Source organism: Vespula pensylvanica, chromosome 6 (assembly GCF_014466175.1).
Source record: "Vespula pensylvanica isolate Volc-1 chromosome 6, ASM1446617v1, whole genome shotgun sequence".
Taxonomy (NCBI): domain Eukaryota; kingdom Metazoa; phylum Arthropoda; class Insecta; order Hymenoptera; family Vespidae; genus Vespula; species Vespula pensylvanica.
The window spans coordinates 3,920,042-3,944,316 of NC_057690.1; the positions used below are offsets into that span (position 1 = coordinate 3,920,042).

The 24,275-nt window shown below is 31.9% G+C and overlaps 5 protein-coding genes across 16 annotated transcripts in view; 3 read left to right on the plus strand and 2 right to left on the minus strand.

Annotated features, from left to right (window-relative positions):
• LOC122630084 (transcriptional activator Myb) overlaps positions 1-6,896 on the plus strand; it is a 35,321-nt gene extending 28,425 nt beyond the window's left edge. For 6 of the 7 annotated variants that reach the window (XM_043814174.1, XM_043814172.1, XM_043814173.1 and 3 more), the window contains 7 exons: positions 884-1,205; positions 1,329-1,683; positions 1,812-2,221; positions 2,325-2,641; positions 2,776-2,865; positions 5,113-5,238; positions 5,879-6,896. In XM_043814174.1, the coding sequence (XP_043670109.1) occupies positions 884-1,205; positions 1,329-1,683; positions 1,812-2,221; positions 2,325-2,641; positions 2,776-2,865; positions 5,113-5,238; positions 5,879-6,013 (1,755 nt within the window). In that variant the 3' untranslated portion in view covers positions 6,014-6,896. The remainder of the gene's footprint in view (positions 1-883; positions 1,206-1,328; positions 1,684-1,811; positions 2,222-2,324; positions 2,642-2,775; positions 2,866-5,112; positions 5,239-5,878) is intronic. The other variant, XM_043814175.1, reaches the window with a different exon arrangement.
• On the minus strand, positions 5,515-11,056 carry LOC122630089 (RING finger and CHY zinc finger domain-containing protein 1). The gene is made up of 5 exons (XM_043814184.1): positions 10,605-11,056; positions 10,002-10,319; positions 9,620-9,898; positions 9,323-9,413; positions 5,515-9,247 (listed from the first exon to the last, which is right to left on the minus strand). The coding sequence occupies exons 1-5, from the start codon at positions 10,893-10,895 to the stop codon at positions 9,180-9,182; spliced, it is 1,047 nt and encodes a 348-aa protein (XP_043670119.1). The 5' UTR covers positions 10,896-11,056; the 3' UTR covers positions 5,515-9,179.
• Positions 11,057-11,508: 452 nt separating this feature from the next.
• LOC122630091 (checkpoint protein HUS1) lies at positions 11,509-13,685 on the plus strand. Of its 2 annotated transcripts, none has more exons than XM_043814185.1 (3): positions 11,509-12,471; positions 12,803-13,209; positions 13,269-13,685. In XM_043814185.1, the coding sequence occupies exons 1-3, from the start codon at positions 12,420-12,422 to the stop codon at positions 13,632-13,634; spliced, it is 825 nt and encodes a 274-aa protein (XP_043670120.1). In that variant the 5' UTR covers positions 11,509-12,419; the 3' UTR covers positions 13,635-13,685. The 2 variants fall into 2 exon arrangements, with proteins under 2 accessions (XP_043670120.1, XP_043670121.1); XM_043814186.1 differs by having other exon boundaries at positions 12,881-13,209.
• Positions 13,663-15,858, minus strand: LOC122630087 (nuclear pore glycoprotein p62-like). The gene is made up of 4 exons (XM_043814181.1): positions 15,514-15,858; positions 14,587-15,376; positions 14,258-14,501; positions 13,663-14,179 (listed from the first exon to the last, which is right to left on the minus strand). Exons 1-4 carry the CDS (start codon positions 15,584-15,586, stop codon positions 13,817-13,819), a joined length of 1,470 nt encoding a protein of 489 aa, XP_043670116.1. The 5' UTR covers positions 15,587-15,858; the 3' UTR covers positions 13,663-13,816.
• A 788-nt stretch (positions 15,859-16,646) lies between these two features.
• LOC122630085 (UDP-glucuronosyltransferase 2B4-like) lies at positions 16,647-21,992 on the plus strand. Of its 5 annotated transcripts, XM_043814177.1 has the most exons (8): positions 16,647-17,613; positions 17,690-18,035; positions 18,098-18,359; positions 18,432-18,951; positions 18,991-19,015; positions 19,102-19,364; positions 20,206-20,310; positions 21,885-21,992. In XM_043814177.1, coding segments are annotated over exons 1-5 (1,503 nt in total). In that variant the 5' UTR covers positions 16,647-17,239; the 3' UTR covers positions 18,992-19,015; positions 19,102-19,364; positions 20,206-20,310; positions 21,885-21,992. The 5 variants fall into 5 exon arrangements, with proteins under 5 accessions (XP_043670112.1, XP_043670115.1, XP_043670113.1 ...); XM_043814180.1 differs by lacking the exon at positions 21,885-21,992 and having other exon boundaries at positions 18,432-18,957; positions 18,997-19,021; positions 20,206-20,510; XM_043814178.1 differs by lacking the exon at positions 21,885-21,992 and having other exon boundaries at positions 18,432-18,957; positions 18,997-19,015; positions 20,206-20,510.
• The last annotated feature ends 2,283 nt before the right edge of the window (positions 21,993-24,275 follow it).

Here is a 24,275-nt window from a genome sequence, read left to right on the forward strand (position 1 = left end):
GATTCCTCGACCTCGTATTGGCTCTCCCTTTCTTAGACTTTACCTAATTTTCTTATTTTCTTTTTTCTTTTCTCTCTTTTTTTTTTTTTGTTTCTCTCTCTCGCTCTCTTTCTCTCTTTTCTTTTTCTCTTTCTATACATATGCACGTGTGTGTGTGTGTGTGTGGATATATGTCTATATATATATGGACCATTTATTTTGAGTCAATTTTTTTAAATATCACTTGTAATTAATTTAATATAAACTTTTTATTTATAACTTGGTCAATATTTAATATCTTCAAAAATGCCAATGCTTCGTTGGAATTAAAATTAGCCAATAAAAAAAATCGCGTAACAATATAACATGCTAATCTTTAATTTTGTCGAAACAACGAAAAATGAACTTGAGCGTCGCTTTCAAAAAGAAACGGACCATGTGTCTGTAAAAATTTCAGAAAAATCAACAATGTTTGAAAACTTTGCTTCGTCTAAATTTGTCATGTAATGCATAGCAAAGTAGACATCGTTGTTTTCAATTTTCATTTTAAATTATAAACTTTGTCTAACTTCGAATTTTCTCTTATATTATATTCTTTTGTTTCTTCCTTCATAGAATCGTTTATCCCTGGTCACAATTTTCCTTTCTCTCTTTTTCTTTTCTTTTTTTTTCTTTTTTTTTTTTTTTCTTTTTGCCTTATCCCTTCTAACAGAAGAGAATTCCTTTGAATTCTTCTCAGACTCGGTCGGAGACCGGTCGCGATTACGACGTCCACCGTCGATTTTCCTTTCCACGAAGATTTCTCCTTCTTTTTTCTTCCCCTTCTCTCTCTCTCTCTCTCTCCTCCTCTGTTTCTTTTTTTAAAAATTTCTCATCTCGATTTTTTATTTTTCTTTTCCTCCAGGAGGACGAAAAAGTTGTCGAACTAGTTGAAAGATACGGCCCTAAAAAGTGGACCCTTATCGCGCGACATTTGAAAGGCCGTATCGGTAAACAGTGTCGTGAAAGATGGCATAATCATTTGAATCCAGGAATTAAGAAAACTGCGTGGACCGAGGCGGAAGATAAGATCATAGTGGAGGCTCATCGCAGGGTCGGTAATCAATGGGCAAAAATCGCTAAACTTTTGCCTGGGAGAACTGATAATGCGATTAAGAATCATTGGAATAGTACAATGAGACGGAAGTACGAAGCTGAGGAAGGAAGATGCACGGTTGGTACGCGAGGTAAAAAAAAATTGTTATAATATAGTATCATAACATCGATGTTATCTAATCTTGTTTTTCTATTAAAAATTGAGATATAAAGAATGTACTGAAAGTGATTCTCGATCGTACAAACATTTTTAGGAAGAGGTAGGAGGAAAGCATCGGAAACTATAACGATGCGAAAGGATCTTATTTCAATGGACGAAGAAATGTGCCTTGGAAATGGAAGAACGAAGACTGCGTCTAGCAGTAACGACAATGGTTTAATTTTATCGTCGAATACTAACGCGACCCAATCGATAAAGATGGAATCTTTAGATTGGGTTGGTGCGTGGGAGCAACAGAACAATGGACATTCGTATATTCATTCTGTGCCAGAACGTGAACGGAGTAATACGAAGGAAAGAGAGATCGAGTCCTCTTCTTCTTCTTCTTCAACTAGACGAACGGATCCTTCTTCGAGAGTAAAAACGGAAGATATTTCGCCGTTCACCAAGTAAATAAATAGTTTCTTAGATGATCGTGATCGTACATATATGTATATATATATATATATTTTTTTTTAATCTCTCCTTCGTGATTTATTATTTTCAAAGTTACGTATAACATTCTTTCTCTCGTTAGGTATTTCAGTATGGAGCTACAAAACGATACTGTGGATTCAAGGAACGCCGAGATAAGATTACTTCCAATGCCCGACTTGGAAGAGACCTCGACTCATCTCACCGAAAGAGAAAAAAGTAGTCCTCCACCGATACTGCGTAGACGACGAAATATTCAATCGATACCACAGAGAACGGAAACACCCGATAGCGGGAATCAATCGGATTATTTGATAATAACCGGTCAACAGACGCATAATGGCAATACTACGCCATCTACTCCCATAAAACAACTTCCATTCAGTCCCTCACAATTCTTAAATAGTCTAAGTCCTGAAACATCCACTTGGCCTCGAGCAAGTACTCCAAAAACTGGTAGTCCTGGACCACTCACGACACCACAGCCAACGGGTTTGCGACGAAGTCAAAATGGTAAGTTATTTAATAAAATATCGAAAATAAAAGAAAAAAGAATAATAAAATTCGTCGTCGATTATTCTTATAAAATATAATCTTCCCGTTGATATATATTTAGATGGTAATACTCCAAGAACGCCAACGCCGTTTAAAAATGCTCTGGCTGAGCTGGAACGACGAAGTGGCGTGACTACTCAGTTACCTGCTACACCTAGCCACTTAGATGCCTTAACTGAGATAATTAAACAAGAAACTGATCGAGAGAGTCTTGCGAGTACGAGCAACATCCTTCAAGATTCTGGATATTGTACTACGAGGCGGCGGGGTAAAGAGAATAGTGCTCCTGGTGGAAAAAGGGCACGCAAAGCTCTCTGTCAAGCTTGGGCGAATGTTCCCCATGACAATACTGACATGAGTTTTGTCGTTGAAACGCCGGTAAGATCTCTCTGACAAAAATATATATTTATCTTTAACGATTTTAGCGATAACATCTTTTATGAGATCATATGTTTCTTCATGATTTTGTTTTTTCTTTTTCTTTTTTATTTATCTTTCTTTTTATTTTCTAGAGCAAAAGTTTGGACACTTCAGTACTGTTCTCACCAGCATCCATGGCTTTAGAAGATAGTTTTTTAACAGCAGGTCCAAGTCCCGTGAAGGTAGAGCAACGAATCCAAAATCAAAGTCAAGTTCAAACCCAACCAGCACTTTCCTGGTATTATTCCCGCACCAATCGCCTTTAGACACGCTAGCCGGCCTTCTTAATTTTTTCATTTTTTAACACTTCGCCTGTCTCTCTTTCGTTTTCTTTTGTTTTCTTCTTTTTTTTTTTTTGTATGTTTATTTACTTGTCTCTTTATTATTTATCATCTTTTTTTTTATATCTCTCTATTTCTTTCTCTCTCTCTCTCTCTCTCTCTCTCTCTCTCTCTCTCTCTCTCTCTCTCTCTTTCTCTCTTATATATTTAATGCCAATTGTTCTTTCTCGTTTGTTGTTACGTTATTATTTAATCGAGAAAACCAATGAAAAAAATCGTAGTCCTTCTCGTGCTTCTTCGTGCGCGTTTTATTTAACTTGTTTTTAATATATTTCTTTTTTTTTTTTTTTTTTTTTATTTTCTTTTTTTTTTTCCTTGCGCCGCTTAACATCGTCCAATCCAAAGATTATTAGTTTCTTGTTAGTTTTATCTTTTATAAAAATAACAACGACTAACGAGCATAACGTCCAAGTCATACGTTATATTTATATTAACTTATTTCTAATAACGCGATCGCTTTTGTCCCTGTTAAATATTTATAAACTAATAATATTTATAAAGTTATTATTAATTAATTCTTGTAGTTGTAACACTGAGGGAAGAAAGAAAAATAAAACTTAAGTTGTTTGACTGCATCGGCTGTCGGGATACGATGGTCTTGTTAAAAAAGGAAAAGAAAAAAAAAAAGAATAAAAGGATTGAATAAAATAAAACAAAACAAAAAAAATAAAATAAAAAACAATAAGCAAAAAAGAACCGACCTAAGAAAAGTACTTAAGCCTTAACTATGATATAGATTTTTTTTTTTTTTTTTTTTTTTTTTTTTTTTTTTTTTTTTTTTTTTTTTTTTTTTTTTTTTTTTTTATCAAGATAATTAAACAATGTCGTTATTTTTCAAAGCTGATCATTGTCAACCTTGTTTCGTTTTTGTTTGTTTCGCTCGTTTCTCTGTTTTTCTTTTTTATCATGTTCATTATTTGCATTCGAAAGAAAAGAAAGGGAGTGACAGATTCGTAGTTGTATAAATGAAGTTGTAGTAAATTATATGTTACCTTTGGTAAATTTCTTATTTGAAAAAAAAAAAAAAAAAAAGAAAGAAAGAAAGAAAAAGAAATAGTTATTCTCAAGAATACTTGGAGAATATTAAAATCGTTGCGAAAATCAGATCAGCGAGTTTTTCATTTTTAAACAGCGACATCCAAAGTTCTCTGTATGATAGTATTCCCATATTTATTTAATACATATTAATATATTCGGGACTTTTTTCTTTATTAAAAAAAAATATATATATGTATATATGTATATATATATTAATATGATATATATAATATATATGTATATGCACATGCATACGTATATATAATGTATATATTAATATAATATATATAAATGTATATATATTATTATTATTATTATTATTATTATTATTATTATTATTATTATTATTATTAACAACATGTTGATTTGCCGCATGTTTGTACTAACTTTTAAAGGGACATCCTTTTATATTATTATTATATACAGGCCTGGCCTAGCGTACTAAAGTACCCCAGTCCTGTCCTTAATGACCCAAAACAAAAGCAACAAACAATCCAAAGATATTTTTGTATGCGGCTATGTCGTAATATAATACAAAAATTACGCACGACGATACGAATTATAAACGATTTAATTAAAAACAAAAAAAAAAAGAAAGAAAGAAAGAAAGAAAGAACGAACGAAAAAATATTCAAAACAAAAAAAAGAAAAAAAAGAAAGGCCTAGTCATCATCGTACCAATCAGCGATATAATAATATTTATTAAAGCGAGTAAAACAAGCATGCGAATGTGAGGAAAATATAGAAATTTGAAAATTGTTAGAACGATAATGTTGAACGAATCAGGGGTACGATTTTTTAAACGAGCCAGACACCTAGACTGACTTCGAAAATCTGTCTGCCTATTTTAGTTTCGTTTATTTATAAACTTTTATTCGTTACTGATAAAAAAGAAGTTTCTTTTTTTTTTTATTCTTTGTTTTTCTTTTCTTTTATTTATTTACTTTTTTTTTTTTTTTTTTTTTTTGTAATACAGTATCTCTACGTAGGTGCATTTTCTAATTTCATTTCTCGATCGCCGGCTGTAGCTAGTGTGTCTATCCTTTCCAGACTTCCCACGACTTGTTGTCCGTTCAACGGAAGCCCAATGCCAAGAGGGCAATCACATTCGATGCGCTCGACAGCCCCTGTTGTATCCTCAGCCCTCTACCTCTGAGGCCGGTTAAACGTGCCAAGGTGAGTTCTCCATCATACTGTTCTTATCCTTCTTTGATTCCTCTTCAATTTGCTTCACCATCACCATCATCATCATCATCATCATCATCATCATCATCATCATCATCATCATCATCATCTTCATCTTCATCCTCGTCATCATCATCAACGTCTTCATCATCATCTCCATCATCATCTCCATTATTTATATATATACCATCAACAATATTCAGCCATCTTGAAACTTTCATATCCTAGATAAAATTTTGATTGAGTAATCAAACGAAAACATATAAATAACGATAAGAAATGTTTTTTTCTTTATTTATTTTTAACATGCATATTTTTCGATCCAAGTGAAAGTACATTAAAACAAATACAATCTTATTGGATATGACAATGTTCTGATATCGCTGTGCAACTGAATACTATTGACGTGTTTGTATTTTTTCATTTTTTCATTATTCCTTTCCTGTTCTTGATATTGAAAAATACTTATACACTCCGAATAAAAAAGAAATATTATACATTTTAATAGTATATTAATATTGTGTTATATCAATTATTGGTATGTACCAATTCATTGGTATATAATTATTAATATATACTATCAATGGTATATTAATATTATATTAATAGTATATTGTATTGATTTTTACAGCTCCATTTGGAAACGCAGTGGGCCACGGTTGCTTGTGGACGTACGCGTGATCAATTAGAAATGACACGTGCGGCACGTAGATTCCTTAGTAATCACGGCTTTCTACCTTTACGTCCTCGATCGCTGAATTTTTAAATTTTCCAATGAGTCACCTTCATGGGGATAATGAACCATTGCAGGATTGGAAATTTGAGAGGACAAGGAGCACAGGGAAATTAATTTTAATTTGTGGTACAAAAGCAAGATTAAGAAAAAAAAAAACACACAAAAAAAAAACAAAAAACATAAAAACAAATAAGTAAACGAACAAACAGAAAAAAAATCCATTTCGTTAAACTAGTCGGAGTTAATCTAATTAGGCACTTCCGTTTAAGGAATTCTGCCATAATTGTCGAGTATGTCGATTAAAGAAGGAAAATAATAATTAAGGTGGGAAAGTCGAATCAAGAGGAGATAAGGGTTCACGCTTTGCCGACGCTTTTATTTTTTATTGCATTTTAAGAAAATGAAGATACGTAAGATAGAGCGAAAAGAGAAAATGAAACAGGATGATCCTTGCTTCCGTAGAAGAAAAAAAAAAAAAAAGAAACGAAAAGTTGTTACAGTGTGATAATGTTGTTTTGATTAAAAAAAAAAAGTAATAATAATAATAAAAAAAAAAAAAAAACAAATAATCGAACGTAAAAAGAAGTACAAAAATTACAAGAAAACAAACGAAAGATGATGCAATTACTTTTATAGGATTTATTTTTGGTTGTCATTATTTTTTCTTAAATATAACGGAGACTTTTAAGAGGGAGAAAATTGTGCGCAAAAGAATTTTTCGGTTCCTATTTTGCTTTTTTTTTTTTTTTTCCGATGAACGTAAATATTATTATCGCCGTTATGTTTACTCAACAACCAAAAATAAACCCTTACTCTCTTTTTCTCTGTAATTATCAACGGAGCAGCATTTTTCTCGGCGAAGAAATCTTAATTTTTTAAAAGCAAAAAATAAAAAAAAAAAGAAAAAAGAAAAGAAGTACGGCGTAAAGATATCTCTTTTTTTCTCTTGAATGGGGTAAAAGCGAATGATAATCGATTTTTATTTGATATAATACTATATTATATATAATATAAAACAAAAGCATTATATTGCGGCCGTTATGTACAAAGAGCCTTTGTAACTGGTATTTAATTTACAACTGAATAATAAAAACATAACGATAGTTACACAAAATCTGTGTGTTTTACTTTGGCTGAAAAAGTACCACAAAGAGAAGCTTTGTGGGAAGGTGCCATAATAGATGTGAAACATGCTACATCGAAATTAAAAATTAACAATGTGCCACATATTATCTTCTTTACGGCATGCCTCGGAATGAATTGTAATGGATAAACGATATAAACAAAAGAAGTTTGTTTTGTATCGTGTCTAATAGGTTCAAAATTAAATGGTATCTCGAGGAACAATCTATATATATATATATATATTCGACTAACGGCAATACGAGTATACTATCTTGTTAAATTGAAATTTCGTGATATTTAATATGCCCTATAATTTGAAGATATTTAATTGTTAGTACAAGTATTCTGAAAGTGTTTGATACAAGTGCGTCAAAGAAGAAGAATGACACGCGTGAGCCACCACGTAATTTTTGCTGACTGATATAATATGACTAAAGTGTACCTGATCTACAAATATGCCGTAGGATATTCTATGGGTGTGCTACATTGAAATATACACATATATATATATATATATATATATATATATATATATATATATAATTTTACTAGATACGAATAAGACAGTGATGTCAAACTATGTCCGCATGAGCACAAAATGTTCTTGATTGAGATGAAAATTTTTTGGATGAAGATAATTAATTAATTTTCAATGAATCGTTATGTACTCTCATATGGATACAGAGTTTGACATCTCTGATATAGAGGTATAATTGCACAGGTTTGTACCAACGAGCGGATAACAGAAACTAATACGTCCGGTATACACATATATATATATATGTATATATATATATATATATATATAATAAAATATTCGTTATTTTCATAAAAACACATAACGTAAACAAATTAAAATAATGGATTTCCATCAAATCATAAAATACTATATCAGTTTCTGATAATCAGCTACCACTCTATCTTAGCACTTATTACGCAATTTTGGAGCGTTCGATAGACGATATTGTTCTATTACTTCAATTATTAATCTTACTTATATATTCAAGCATACAAAATGTTTACTCCAAGCACTGTGAACGAGTTTTATAACAAATAAGTAAATGCACGATACAAGATCCAAAAGAAGATTCTACGTTGAGATGAAAAAGTTAATGAAAGAAATTTATTATTTTACTAATTTTATTCCATTCCATGAAGAACGTTTCGAAAAATTTCTTTATTACTGCAAATCAAGAGAGTATATTATAAATTCTATCTTAAAAAGAACGCTTAAGAAAACGTCAAATCATTGTTGCAATATTTGCACGTAATGAAAGATTTCTTAGTAGTAGCTTAATCCATATTAGCTGTTCTTAGTGCCAGTCACGTGAGTTCATCAATTTATAGAATCAATAATGGCTTACGAGTTATATTACTGATAATTCTGCTACCTAGGAACAATATTACAAAAACAATTTATATATTACCTTCGGTCTAATATACATCCAACTTAAAAATAACAAGATCTGTCATATTACCTCCAGTCTAACATATATGCAATTTAAAAGTAACAAGCCACAAATAATTATCGTGATTAATAATGCGTACCAGTTTCAAATACATAATACTGGAGCATATGCCGGTATATTTCTTTTGACTTTACCCGGACTATGATCATAATTTGTACCTTGCCTCTTTGATGAATATAAATATAGATTATTAATATTGCAGAGCAAGTAGGAAGAAGTAAATATCGGCATTTAGTTTTTCCTTAGCTCCTTGATATAAGCTTCTATTAAGGCTTGACCAGTAAAGCTTATTTCAGCAATATTGATGTATTTGAATACGATCTTAAAACGAACTAATTAGTGTACCTATTATGTTCTAAATTTTAACACATGCTCAAATGAACAGCGAACATATTGTGTGACTTTTAATGGTCATTATCTATTTTAAATTTTAAATTGGAAATAATAATCTCAAAATATCGTTAAACAACAAGAAAATGGAATATATTAAGGAATGCTGCTTTGAGGAAACATTGCTCCAAATGGCGCTCCAAAGTTACCTCATTAAACCTGTTCTGCATTCTATTGCAAATTAATAAATTTATCTTTTAATACTTAAAACTCTATCTCTGAGACTGCTCGACGTTATCCGTACTACTACCACCAGCTGCCTCGTCCAAAGCATTATCATCTAATGAGAAAAGAAATATTACATTATTATCTTCAAATATCAGAAAATAGAATAATAACAAATTTCTTATTTTACCTGGTGATGGAGATCCCTTGACTCTACAGGTATTATAACTGCCGCAATTTAAACACTTTAGTCCAACAACATGATATTTCACAGTAGATTCCTAAAACATCATTTTTGTGTAATAATTATAAAATATCGTCCCTTTTATACGAGAGCCACGAATGTGCAAATTTTTATCTTTTAAATTGAGACGTATATTGAATGTTTTCCTTTTGCTTCTAATTTTGACGATACGATATTAAATATTATAAAATAAAACACTTAATATTACAAAATATTAGAAATACGATAATTATTATTACACACCTCATGACAATCTTTACATAAAATATCTGCCTTATAATCTCTGTATTCTTCTGGCATTGGTGTTAAAGATACTTCCATATCCAAAAATCTCCATAAGTCTGTCATGTCTAAAAGAGATACCTGACACGTAGGACAAGCATAATGACCGTAATGTAACAATTCCTCAAAACAAGTCCGATGAAGCAAGTGTCCGCAACCTGGGATATGACAAGGGATACGACTTGTGTGAATATCTTCTAGACAAACGGGACAGTTTGCATGCGACACATTTTCCACGCACTGCAATCGAGATTAATTAAATTTATATTATCATGCCGAAAGAAACGATCAAAGACGAGTTACACCAATACAGACACATAAAAATAAATATCGAAATACGTACTGTATGACCATTTTGTAGCTGAATTGGTAGACACATGTTGCACTTGGCACAATGAAAGAACCTATCTCGCCCACCAACTCTGCATATTCCACAGCCGTCGCAATGATATTGATTCTTGTCTTCATCGTCGAATAAATTGCATTCTAAACAGGTATACTTTCCGAAATGACAATGACACTTTTGACATGTAGCTTGTACAGGCTGACGAGTATCGCAAAGAACACATATTAACTCCGTTACTTCCTTCCTATTAACAGTATGAGTTTCTTGTTCGTCGTGACAAAACCGGCATGTATAAACCTTATTACAGCAAGGTGTCTGTAAAGAAAGAAAAGAAGAAAAATCATAAAAGCAGATATATAATTTCAAGAACTCTCCAAACTCCTTAGTATATAAATTCCTTAATAAATTCTATTAAGCCTACTCGATATAATAGAGATACATAGAGCCAGTATTATTGAATGATTAAATATATAATAAAAAAATATATATCAAGGATGAATCGATTAAAAGCCAAAAATATGATTTATCGTGTACGAAGAGAAAACAAAAAAGAAAGATTTGAAGAGAACGTTACAAGAGTAAGAAAAAAAGGATCATTACCACGAACTTCGATTTCCGTTTATAATGTTCACAGCCGTAATCATCCTCGGACGTTGCAGTCGACTCTTCTGTTGAGGTCGAAGCACGATTTTCATCTGTGGTAGTTTCAACAGAAGGATCCTCTTCCGAAGGTGAAACGCGTTGTTCTTTTTCAGAACTCGTAGAAGTTTCTTCTCTATCAGAATTATCGCTAGACGATGGTGCTTCGCCATCAGCGTTCTCAACAGTACGCACTTTCTCGCTGTTCTCCATTGCGTTACTTCCTCTTTTCCTCCTCCTCCTCCTCCTCATCGACTTATTCCTCTATCGTCCTCCTATCCAACAGATCTTCCACTACTGTTCCCCACACTTGTTACTACGATCGTACTTTTTTTCCTATGATTAACGTATCCCTTTAAGCGTGTGTCACTCGAAATCGGTAAAAGGCCGAACAAGCAAACAAGCAAACGAGCAAACGAGCGAGCGAGCGAGCGAGCGAGCAAACGAACGAGCAAGCAAGCAAGCTAGCCAGCCAGCCAGCTAGCTAGCCAACCAACCAACCAGCCAGCCAGTCTTTACAGCATGGATTCAAAAATCTCTATCTCTGTCTATCTATGTGTCTATGTATCTCTCTTCTTTTTCTCGCTCTTTTCTTCTCTCTTCTTCTCCTACACACATACTATTAGATCGTAATTTTTTTTTCCCTTACTGTATATCTCTATGCGTCTCTCTCTCTCTCTCTCTCTCTCTCTCTCTCTCTTTCTCTTTCTCTTTCTCTCTTTCTTTTTTTCTTTTTTTCTTTCTTTCTCTTTTTTTTCTCTATCGCAATATCGTCACACAATGCTATTAAAGGAATGTACGTGTATATGTGTTTTTGTTTTATACATGCGTATGTTTTATACATATACACGCATCTGTATAATATACATCACAAATTTTTCGTGTTTAAAAACATAGACTTTTTTTTTTGGATACAGTATAAATATTATTGACTGTTCCAGAACGTTTCGTATTTAAAGAGAACGAAAATTGATAATCGTCAATAAAGACAAACAATGACGACGACCACGCCACCGTCCTTGTTCCATTCGCTATTTCAGTTAATCGATCGACGCGTTACGTACGTCGTTCTTGCAAGAATAATCTTCGTTTGCTACGGAGGAAATCGATTTACATTATCATTTATACGTTGCTTTCGTCTTCGTTGTTAATAACCTATACGAGATAAATTATTGAGTGAAAAAATCGTGAAAAAGTCGTCGTCGTCGTCGTCTTTATTGCCGTTTAAAAATTTTTTTCGACGATATCAACGATATGACGATAATTGCGCCATTATTTGAAATCGTTTATCGGCCTGTATTTATGTCGAATAATAATGCAACTTTTTAAAGGAGGCAAAAAAGGTTAATCGAAATTTTTACGTCAAAAATTTACTTGGATCGTTTTAAATTCGAGAATATCTTTTCTAATTTCAAACGATACCGTGTTAATCGTATCGTCCAATCAGATTCTGATTATAACAGGTAGTATTTCATGAAAATAAAGCAAAAGGAATAGATCCATTTAAAAACCATTTTGAAAGTGCCTCGACTAAAATGAAATTACGTATTTATTTGAATCTTGTTTAAATAAAGACTATTAAGATTACCTAGGATACACGTACACACAATACACGTATTTGTAATTTAATAAATAAACAAACACACGCTGAAAGCAATAGTATGTGTGCATTGTATTCTATAAGTTGAACACCGATGAGAACATGTAAACAATTTCTTTCTGTTATATGTTTATCGATTAGTTATATTAGAATATAAAATTATACAGCTTAAGAAGATGAAGTTTAGATGCAGAATGATAGACCTTACAGCTATGCGAGAATTTACTAGTAAGCATCTTTTACGATTCTTCGAGTTTATTATTCTTTATCGTATAACCATTAAACTACATAACCTCGAACGAAGCTACTATTTTCCTTCGATCAAAGCGAACCTAAAAAAGAAATTGTAATCATTAAAATTTTTATTACTTGTTAAATAAGCTTTAGAATGTAAAAACAGCGGACAAATTTCGAACAATGAAGTTACGTAAATAATTTTAATCCGATACATATTGAAATGAATCGCGCATGAAATTTGGCGGGAATATCGATTTGAAGTAAAAGTTTTGGAAAGATATGTAATGTAATATTTTCTTTCTTTTTCTTTTTTTTCTTTCAGATATTGTCACTATCATTTCAAGGATATCAAAACAGTGTATTTTACGATTAACTACGGACGAAATTTCTTTCAATATAGGTTATGATAGTGTACCTGTTCTATGGGCAGAATTATCTCAAAGTCATTTCTTTACCGAATATATCATGAGTGGCGTTTCCGAAGAGCAGAATGAAATTTATTTAGAATTTGAATCGGCGATGCTTGCTAGGAGTCTAGGTTCTCTTCGTTTACATTCAAAAAGTGTAAAAATGAAATTAACGAACAAACTTCAACCTTGTATCACGTTTGAAATCGAATTATCATCTTCTACCGTGGAGTCAAGACAATGTGTTCATGATGTGCCAGTAAGAGTCGTGCCACGAAAGGAATGGACTGTTTACAAAGTTCCTGACATACCAGAATTTGATGTAAGTTTCATTTTATAGACTTAAAGGAATTTGTATATTAATCAATCGATCTATTTTAGATATCCATAGATATGCCACAACTTAAGTATTTACGTAATATTGTAGAAAGAATGAGAAACATGAGTTCACAATTAACATTAACAGCTGATAAAACTGGTATGTTCGTTTTAAGGGTAGAAACCGATAGCGCGAATGTATCCACGCATTTTCAAGAATTAAAAGTTTGGTCTTGTAGCCAAGTTGAAGACAATTTCACAGTGTCTGCTACGATAGATGTCAAAAAGTTTTTAACGTTTTTATCTTGGGACATAGTTCATCCGAATTCCGTAAGATGTAATATATTGGAAAATAAAATAGTGAATTTATTTTTAGATTTATCAGGATATTTAAAAGTTCGCTATTTTCTTCCTGCGATTGCGACATAAGAATTGATTAATTAAATTATAAGGTATGAAATAAAAAGTATATTTATTTTACTTTTTTTTAAATCAAATTTTTTTTCTTAGTCCTCTTCAAAAATATATAAGATATGATTGTTTCTTTGTATCAGAAATGAATCATAGACATGTAATAAAAAAAAAAAAAAAAATAAAAACATTTAGTATAATTAATTATAAGCTAAATTAAAACTTCGTTCGTTTTCTTGTCTAAAGTTTTGATGCATTTGATCGATCTGTTGTATTTTCTGAGTTAGAAGAGCTGTTCTTTGATCGAGCCATTGTAAACTGTTCATGTGTGCATTTAAAATCTTGCCAATCTGTACAATTGGATCACTAGAATCTTGAATTCGATTGGCTTCGTTTAGATGTTCTATTATCTCTTTTAAATCTTCCGACATTTGTTTTAATTGAGTATCAATACTTTCTGCCAAACGATAAGTATATTCTCTTTCTGGATCCGAGACAGATAATGACGCCAATTCTTTTTCAAGAGGTACTAAACAATCCTGCAATTCTTTTTGTTGGCCAACCTAACAAATCAAAATAAAAATTTAGATCATTTCTCATAGTGTAATAATTTATACAATCACTATGATATTAATACATACAACATAGTCCAATTCATGTTCTAACTGTTGTTGTTCAAGCTTAACTCTTTCAACTTCTTGGTTCAAAGTTACTATTTTTTCTCCGTTGGTTATAAGTAATTTGTCCCATGCATTAACTTGTGTTGCCTGATTTACAAATACTTTTTCTTGTTCTTCCAATTCCAAAGTCCATTTGTTAATGGACTCTTCAAGTTGACAGAAGTTAATAGCTCCTGGCTGTACAGCATTAGCAGAGGAACTAACTCTAAAAAAAAGATAGCAATTAATATCCATTTATATCAATATTTAAAACGTTTCTATTTCATAGAGTGACACGTGTATTTATTTACGTGGTTGTAGTTCCTAAAGTGGTATGAGTAGTGACAGTTGCAACGTTTGAAGGTGCAGTAACAGAGGTTGTTTTGTTCAGCATAAAGCCAGTGGTGCTCGAGGCGGTTGTACCAAATGTAAAAATGGGCACAGCAGAAGTCGTTGTTGCAGCGTTTAGAGAAAATCCTGTAGCTGTGGTAGCAGCAGGTGTATTAGTTATTCCAAATCCTGCTGTAGTGAATGGCGTGAGCGTAAATCCTGTTTGTATTGTAGATGTTTTTGCTGCATCTTGAGACAATCCTGTGACCGTGGGCGTCGTTGTAGTCGCACTTCCAAAAGTAAAAGTAGGTGTGGTAGTAGTCGTCGCGGTAGTTGTAATACCACCGATATTAAACCCGGTAGTGCTAGGTGCCACAGAACTTGGTGTTCCAAAAGTTAGACCAGTTGCAGCAGAAGTTTGTGCACCTTCTGCGCCTGTAAGCACTGTAGGTGTTTGTACTTGTAGAGTAAAGCCTGTAGGTGCTGCAGTATTAGGAGTGTTAGCATTTGTTGTAGAATTAGCCAATGTGGATGCACCGAATGCGCCAAATCCAGTAGTCGGAGTAATTGTTGCAGTACTACCGAACGTTGCTCCGATGGTAGGTGTAGAAGTACTTGAAGTAGTACCAAAAGTAAAACCTGTACTTTGACCTGGAGTAGTTATTCCAGATCCGAAAAGACCACCAGGCTTATTTTGAACTGGTGTTACTGTTAACCCAGATGGTACTTGTTTACCAGCGTCACCAGCTCCAGTAATGCCAAATGTAAAACCTAAATACGTTTGTACTCATTTATATTTGTGTCAATCACTATTCACTTAATTATGACAAATATATTTTCTTTCTCTTAATGTATAATTATTTAAATGTATAATAATTAATCAAAAAATAAAACATCGACGCATATACCTGTTGGTGTGGCCACATTCGTCGTGGTTGCGGCATTGCCTTGAGCTTTTGAAGCATCAAATCCAAAATTCATATTTTATGTTAAGTTATACTTTACAACACTTTAATACAATAACACCAATCTCTTTTTTGGTTAAATACAAAGGAAACAAAGGTCAATCGATTTTAAATATTTTGCAGTCCATCGGTATGAAACAAGTAATAACAAAATTTAATAATTTATTACGAACAAATATACAACACACACATTACTTTCAGTTTTGGCATAAATTCAATAGCAAAGAATGCTAGCCCACTTATTTCCGTTGAATATTACGTTGATGCGATACAAAACATTTTGCCAACTAAACCATACGAATTACCCTATTTTACCCAGATAGTAAAATTTTCATGAACACGTTATTAAGTTGTCCAACTGTTTACTTTTATGTATCTTACTGCATATATAGGAGAAAAGGCCGAAAAATATTATAGTTTAAACGATATCACATTTTCTCAGACTGGTAGAAAATTTTTTTAGACGTAGACAAGATAATTTTCTCCAAAAAAAAAAAAAAAAGAAAAAAAAATGAAGGTAAAAGCAGTCAGAAATTTATTGATTTAATATATTGTTAAAAATTTGTGTTATTCTATTATTAAAATATATTAGTTTTTTTTTTTTTTTTTTTTTTTTTATGGAGATAAATCGTGCTATTTGTGTAATCGAAAAACATCGGACAGAGAACATATCATCGTATATGTAGATAAAATAAGCGTATATTGTTTTTATTAATATATTCATTGATTATATAGATACATATTTGTAAATGAGCGCAGTTTATAATTTTATTTATATATTATATCCTATTCTCATGTGTCTTTTCAATGGTTGTATTTTACTACCTGCGCAGATCAACTTGCGCAGAACGCACAAAGTAACTTGTTTGCCTACTTCGTCGAGATGATCATTTATGGAGATTTGAACATAGCTTATTACACACATACACAACAAACACACACAGAGCTTTTATGCTTCGTAGGCCATTGGTCGATTCAATGAAACTGCATTTTTTCAAATAACATGAAGTATATCATAAAATATAAATTCAAATTGTTAAAACATCTCAGATGGCGCTGTTACAAAGGCGCCAACATCAGTGTGTGAAAAGTCAGGTTAATGGTACGTTTTCACATTTACGAAAGACCTTGAAGGACGTCATCAAAAGTCTCGAAACAATATCGTTATTCGTTTTAATAGAAAACACGGAAGAAATTTGAAGATAATATTCTATCTCGATAAATATGGATAAAGTAATCACGGCCATCATGGAAGGAATATTTAGAATTCTAATTTTGAAAAACGAACGGTGTCGAGTGAATTGGAAAAAAGGAAGAAAAAAAGATATATATATATATATATATATATATATATATATATAATATATCATGTATATAGACGTATCTGTATCAAATGGAAGATATAAACAGACGCGCCCATTAAGACGACAACTTTGATGTAATATTATTGTGAGGTTGTTTTTAAATGGTCGTTTTACGCAAAGATCAATGGTATTCCTACGCCATCGTATAGTTGTATCATTGCGCGTATAGAATACGCATATTTTTGTTGTGCAATGCTTTTTGAAGGCGTTTTCTTTCGTACACCGGTCATCGGAAGTAAAAGATCTTGGTTTGTATATCTTTTAAAAAAAGAAAATTAAACATCGGTAAATTTAATTTTTCGAAGATGTTTTCTTTGACGTACATTCGTGCTTGTTTATCTATTCTTTTGGTCGATTTCGTTCATGGTTCAACTTTAACGGCACCACCTTTATCAGTTTTGGTTATTGGTTTTGATGGTGCTTACGATCTTTCTTTACTCGCAAACACACTTTCGGATCAAGGTATCGACGTGACATTGGTTGTACCTGAAAATATCACTGACAATCTTTATGAGAATCTTCTAGACGTCGACGTTTATCGTTTAAAGGGATCTCACGAAAAGTCTATTTATTCGGAGAATAATGCATTGAAATTCTGCGAGAATTTATTCAACGATCAAGAATTATCGAAAAAAGTACAGGAGTTTCGAGCGGCTGTAACGTTGTTTCCTGCTTTGTGGTTAGTTGACTATTCGTCGTTTGCTTTCTTTACTTTAGAAAATGTAATATTCTTTATTGAACGATTATGTTTTCAGGCATGACGGATGCTTGTTACCATGGATCAAATCAATCGATTCTATACCTGTTATATTAACCAGAAATTCCTATGAAGAAATTTACGTCTTCGAACGTAGCGGTGTGGCTTTGCCGATTTTAAAGGATGGTTTTTGGTCTAGAATATTTAACAATCTTGCATGGAGATACATATCTTCAAACATTGAAAGCAATTTTGTAACGCCGGCTTTTCGTATAGCTAAAAAACATTTAACCGATTTAGAGATCAGTCAAGACGATCTGTATTCCGACGTACGTTTAGTATTTTGGGGAGCGGATAGTATCTTACGAATGGAGTTTGCTTCCTTGACGCAAATGTTAGTCGAGGTGAGTTTAAAATTTACGCATATATTTAATTTCTCATATTCATCGAAATTACGTTGTCATAGATCGGGTGTCATCATTGTAGAGGACCACAGCCTCTACCAGGAGAGTTTCAAAAGTTACTTATTGAACATAGACTCGGTGTCATTGTTATTCTTTTGGACGAATATTATAAATTATTGATAGAAGAGATCGCACAGAAATTGCCGCAGGGTAGACAGGGACAAGCGATGGTATGGAAAATTCGAGAATCGATCTTTAACAAGGAGGACAAATTTTCGAAAAATCTCTATCTATGGGAAAACGTTGATAGACAAGATATCATAGGTACGATCGATATTCAAAGAATAATTTATGTCATCTATGGAAAACGATCATTTTATAATTATAAATTCTTAGGTAATGGTCGAACACGTGTGGTTTTGAGTCATTGTGCCGATATGGAACTTTTAGAAATTGCCTTTCATGGTTCTCCGGTAATATGTTTCCCAAGGGATAATCAAGAATCTAAAAATGCTGCACGTGCCGTCGAATTAGGTTTCGCACATTTGATGGATATTAATAACGATCGAATATCTATTATTAGCGATGATATCACTATTCTCATCGAAATGATTTATGCGTCTACGCATTATCGTGAAAATGCTAGAAAAATTTCTGTAGCTATACGTGACAGATTAAATCCAGCATCGGATAGATTGGTTTATTGGCTTCGTTACATCGCCAGGACTAAAGATGATCAGAAAAGGTTACTCGTTGCGCCTTCGCACGTAAATACTTTCTACGAGGATTTCCAATTCTTTGTTGGTCTTTGCACGGGTGTCATACTGGGTGTTTTATTTGCTGGCATTGGTTTCTTATTCCGATATATTATAATGTCGGAAAAAATGCGGAAATCAAAGGGAAGATATCAACGTTAATATATATATATATATATATATGTATATGTATATATTATATATATATATATATATCTTTTTATCGTAAGTGTATGTCAAAAAATCGATTGCGAGAAACACAATAGACGCTTTGTCGCATATGTATTTATATAAATGCACATGGATTACAGGTACATACATATACAAATGTTACGAACTATGGTATATCTCATTTCTAATAGAGAGAGAGGCCTAATCATATTTACGAGAAGTTATTTAATTAGTGCTTTTGGAAAAGCTAAGAATATAATGTAATATATTATCATAAGGAAAAATAAATTATACAAATTTCTCAATACTGCGGCTCTGTGTGACGTACGCGCAATAACGAGTTTCTCGTTATTCTGTCTACGCGTCTTATCATAGAGTCTTACAAACATACGGACGAATAGAGGTATCTAGTATAAACGTATCATTAAGATCGCAATCCTAATTAAATTAGCGATTAGGTTGTTTCTGTTTGTTTCGTTTTTTCTTATTTATTTATTTTTTTTTTTATTTTTATTTTTATTTTTATTTTTACTTTTTTTTTTTTCTTTTTTCATATAAAAGGAAAAAACGAATCGGCGACGTTTAATTCGGTGTTCATTGGTCGCATACTGCAATATGGATCGACGTTTTTATTCTATTATTTTTTTTTTTTTCTTTCTTTGTAAAGTTTTAATTTCTAGCTCGTATATAACACGTAAAACACGTGGAAAGTAGTTACAAACGTACGAAATGTGAATATTTTTCAGACTTATTAGATTTTCCTTTACTCGTGGTCAAACCATTGAGTTTGTATATATATATATATATATATATATATATATATATATATATAAAATTTTTTCCCATTTTCATTTAATCGTAAAAAAATTGTCACGTATCGATTGTTTTCTATGATAGTTTTTTTTTTTTTTTTATATATATATCAAAGACGAATAGAAGTAGAAGCACTTATTATTTAACAGTATATCTTCGTACGAACAATCGAAGAAGGAATGTTTCGAGATGCAATCTTAATCAAAAATTTATCGTGCTATCTTTGATTATACGATGATCTTTCAATTGTGTTATAAAATAAACAATATAAAAATTAATGTTATATTAAAATAGGATCATCAAACGCAATTCACGTTTTTAAATCATACGGAAAAGGATCAATCCATTGCCCTTTCTTTTTTGTCTCTCTTTAAATCTATCATACGGATTTTTTTTTTTTTATTATACAAAAATTGATTCGATATTTTCAGATAAACGAAAATGAATAAAACGAAGTCCCAGAGGCTGTATATATAAAAAGATGCTTTCGATTCGATGTGGAAAAATGATCGATGATACAAACGAACTATAAGAAGGTATCCATCACAAAAAGTGTACATCTACCTTTATCCTGTCTTACATCTAATGTAAAGCTTATCAATCACTTGAAATAACATGTAAGATCAAAAATGTTTCCAATAATTTTCAACAAAAAATTAATGATCTACAAGAATTAGAAATTGTCAATGATTGGAGAAACTAATTAGCACGAATAAATATAGATTTTCAATTTGAATTGAATGCTCGATCGATGTTAACGATAATTTCCTATTAATTTTGTTTTGTTTTTTTTTTTTTTTTTTTCTGCAAAAATTATTAGAAAACATAATTTTTTATATCAAATTAACGAAGTTAATTTTGAAAAATTTTTTTACAGTGATTGAACGGCTTGAAAAATTTCCTGTTAAACTTGTGTCGTATGTTCATTACTACTTCTTCTTTTTATATATATATATATATATGTGTGTATAATATACATATATTATATATCACATATATATATATATATCTCCTTCGCGGTGACGTGTGCGAGACGAGTCTTAAATCGTGATTTTTTTTTTTCTTTTCTTTTTTTTTTCCTTTTTTTTTCACTCACAGAACATGTTCGTTTCGTGCTTGGGCAGGATTCGAAAATGCGGTTGTGTAATTATATTTACGTATATACAGTTACACGGATCTCTGGACGTAAAAGCTAAATACGAGATAAGATATTATTTACATTCATTCATTGGCAGATTCCTTCACGTTACAAGTGTTCCGAGCTCGAGACGAGAATAAATTCGAGACGATGATTATGACGATGACGACGACGACGACGACGACGACGACGACGACAACGATGACGACGATGACGACACGATTTGACGTCTCGCATTCGTCCTTTTTCCATCTCTGACATAACGTGAACGATATGGACAATCCTAGCATTTCATATAAATCTACCATAGTTCTTCATAGAACTATAAATCTACCATAGTTCTTCATATACTTCATTCAAAACGTACATGCGAATCGTACCTTTCTTTTCTTTTTTCTTTTTCTTCTTTTTTTTTTTTCCTTTTTTTTTTCTTTTTTCTTTTTTTTTTCTTTTTCTTTTTCTTTTTCTTTAATTACGCCGAGTGCGGCAGCGAGCGTTACGATTATTCTTACTTTTTAACGTTAAAGACAAAATTCTAGGCGCTAGAGAGCATTGGCATACATTAAAGATACCCTACACTTTTAGAGATCTTTTTGTTTTAATGATTCTTTTTTTTTTTTGTTTGTTTTCTTTTTATCTTTTTTTTCTTTTTCTTTAATTTAATAGATAAGACTCACTAGTGTGTGTCTATGTCCGTGTGTGTGTGTGTGTGTGTGTGTGTGTGTGTATTAATATGCGAGTACTCTCTTCTTGTTTTTTTTTTTATCATTTTCTCTCTCTCTCTTTCTCTCTCTCTCTCTCTCTCTCTCTTTCTCTTTTTCTCTCTCTATCTCTTTCTCTCCATCTCTCTCTCTCTCTCTCTCTCTCTCTCTCTCTCTCTCTCTCTCTGTCTTTCATCTCGCACGTGGATATTGCATAATTAATATTTCGAGCTTCTAATGTTGCGATGGTAAATAGTCACTTCTATTCAAGGTATATATCATCGGACGAGCATACCAGGACGGTTCATCGTTAAAAATGAAAACACAAAAGCTCTGATATGCCTTCATATTCGTAGAAATTTGAAAAGAAAGAAAGAAATAGAAATTTGTAACCAAATAATATTTTTCAAATTGGTTAAACGAAAGTATCGAATGTACGATGAAATTAATTTATCGTATGAACTATGTCACGGTGCGATTAGTCGTAACTGTGACAAGATATGTATGTAAAGTAAGCTTTTCACAAAGTTCTTCTTATCTATCTCGAGTAACATATGCAATTTGTTGATATCTACGTAACTATATATGAAATATTCGAATGCAATGAAAAAGGAAATTATATTCGTAAAAAAGTCTCTTTAAAATTATTTTTGTCTTGTGAAATAATAATTCATTAAGATATTAAAAATCTTTGGACGAAAACTATCGAAGGTATGAAAATTATAATCTACAAAATGCATATATTTAATGGTTGTAAATGTACTATATAAAAAAGGCTTTTTTTTTATCATTAAAAGCAATAAGCTAAAGTCGAAGTTCTTATTGTTAAAACTAGTAATTGTATTCTTTTCTATTAGAAACGTCATACTGAGTATTGATTGGTAATTTTCTTTTTTCTATTTTCTTCTTTTGGTTTATAATTTAAAAGAAAGTTACTCGATATTAAAATTAAAAAAAAATTTCTAAATATTTCAAAGATCCATTATAATGATAATACATACATACATATACATTCAACGTAGTAGTAATAGTGTATAGGCATACATATATATCTCCTTTTAATCGGATGTCTATCATCGAGAGTATACAGAGTATCCCATTTAAAATCGCGAACGCCTCTAAATATTTTTTTCGGAGGATAAAAAAAATATTGTAGAACAACGTTATATCGTTTGAAAGGGAAAGATATAATGATACGAAATGCATTTTATTTTAAGGTCATTTTTTTCTGTTTCTTTTTCTTTTTAAAATATTCAGGTCATTGATAATTTTTTCTTTCTTTCTTTTTTTTTTTTTTTAGATAGAATGGTATATATCTCTGTTAGCGTAGTACATAGCTCATGAAAAAATAATTTTCGATTACAAGATGGCCCGGAATAAAAAAGATCATGTCTTTAATAAGAAATAAAAAAAAAAATAAATAAATAAATAAAGGAGTCGCACAGTGTGATCTTAAATTTATAAATTAGGTAATAAATAAATAAAAAAAAATTGCCATCTCTTGGGATAAGATAAAAAGTGATGTTTACTGCGATCATTAACATCTTAAAAAATATGTCAATATGAGTTATTTACGAATATTTATTATGTTTCGCATGAAAATCGATGAAAATTTATCTGACACCGATACGATTTAGAACTAACTCTTTTTTCTCAAACACTGTTTTTTTTTTTTTTTTTTTTTTTGAAATATTGGATTTCACGAGCCATCATATTATTGTCACGAAAAATATACCACTCTATCTTAAAAAAAAAAAAAAAAAAAAAAAAAGAAAAGAAAAGAAAAGAAAAAACCCGACGACTCCGATTATCCAAAAGAATGACCTTGAAGGTGAAAGAGAGGAAGAAAATGTTCCTGTTGTATTTCTCGTTCTGTGACATTCTTTCGTCCCATTTAAAATGGAAATATTTAGACGTACGGTTTCAAACGGAGACACTCTGCGTTCTAGAATGAAAAAGAAATAATTTTGAATTGAATGAATCGACGATCTCGTCGATCATTTCTTTTTCGTTTTCGAGCAATCGACTTAGTGCCTATAATTAATAAACAATTTCCATATGCTCGATTTGTCAATATCCACGCGGTCGACGCTGCACCTGAGAGCCAGACTAGCATAACGAGCCACGTGTTCGTAACTCCAACGTGGGTATGTATCCATATCGACGATCGCCTCCTCACATACCCACACCATTATTAATACTGAAACTCGAGGGGTCCGCGCTTAGGCGGGCGCGCGCGCGCACACACGCACGCACGCACGCATGCACGCATGCACGCAGTCTATCGATGGCTTCTTTTTTCTTCTTCTATTCATACACGAGAGAACAGCGCGGACAAAGCGTATTACCCTGAGTATCCGAAATTATAGATAAATAAACTTAAAATAAACGTTGCCGAAGAGTGGATTATTTACGACACTCTGACTGTCAGGTACAGAACGCTTTTTATTTTTTTATTTTTTATTTTTTCCTTCATCTTCTTCTTCATTATCTTTCTCTCTCTCTCTCTCTCTCTCTCTCTTTCTCTCTCTTTCTGTCTCTCTCTCTCTCTCTCTCTCTCTCTCTCTCTCTTTCACTTTTTCTATTTCTTTTTCTCTCTTTTCCCCACTTTTCAACAGAGTCGTAGGTATATCGTCTTTTTTCTTATTTTCTAGCCTCTCGC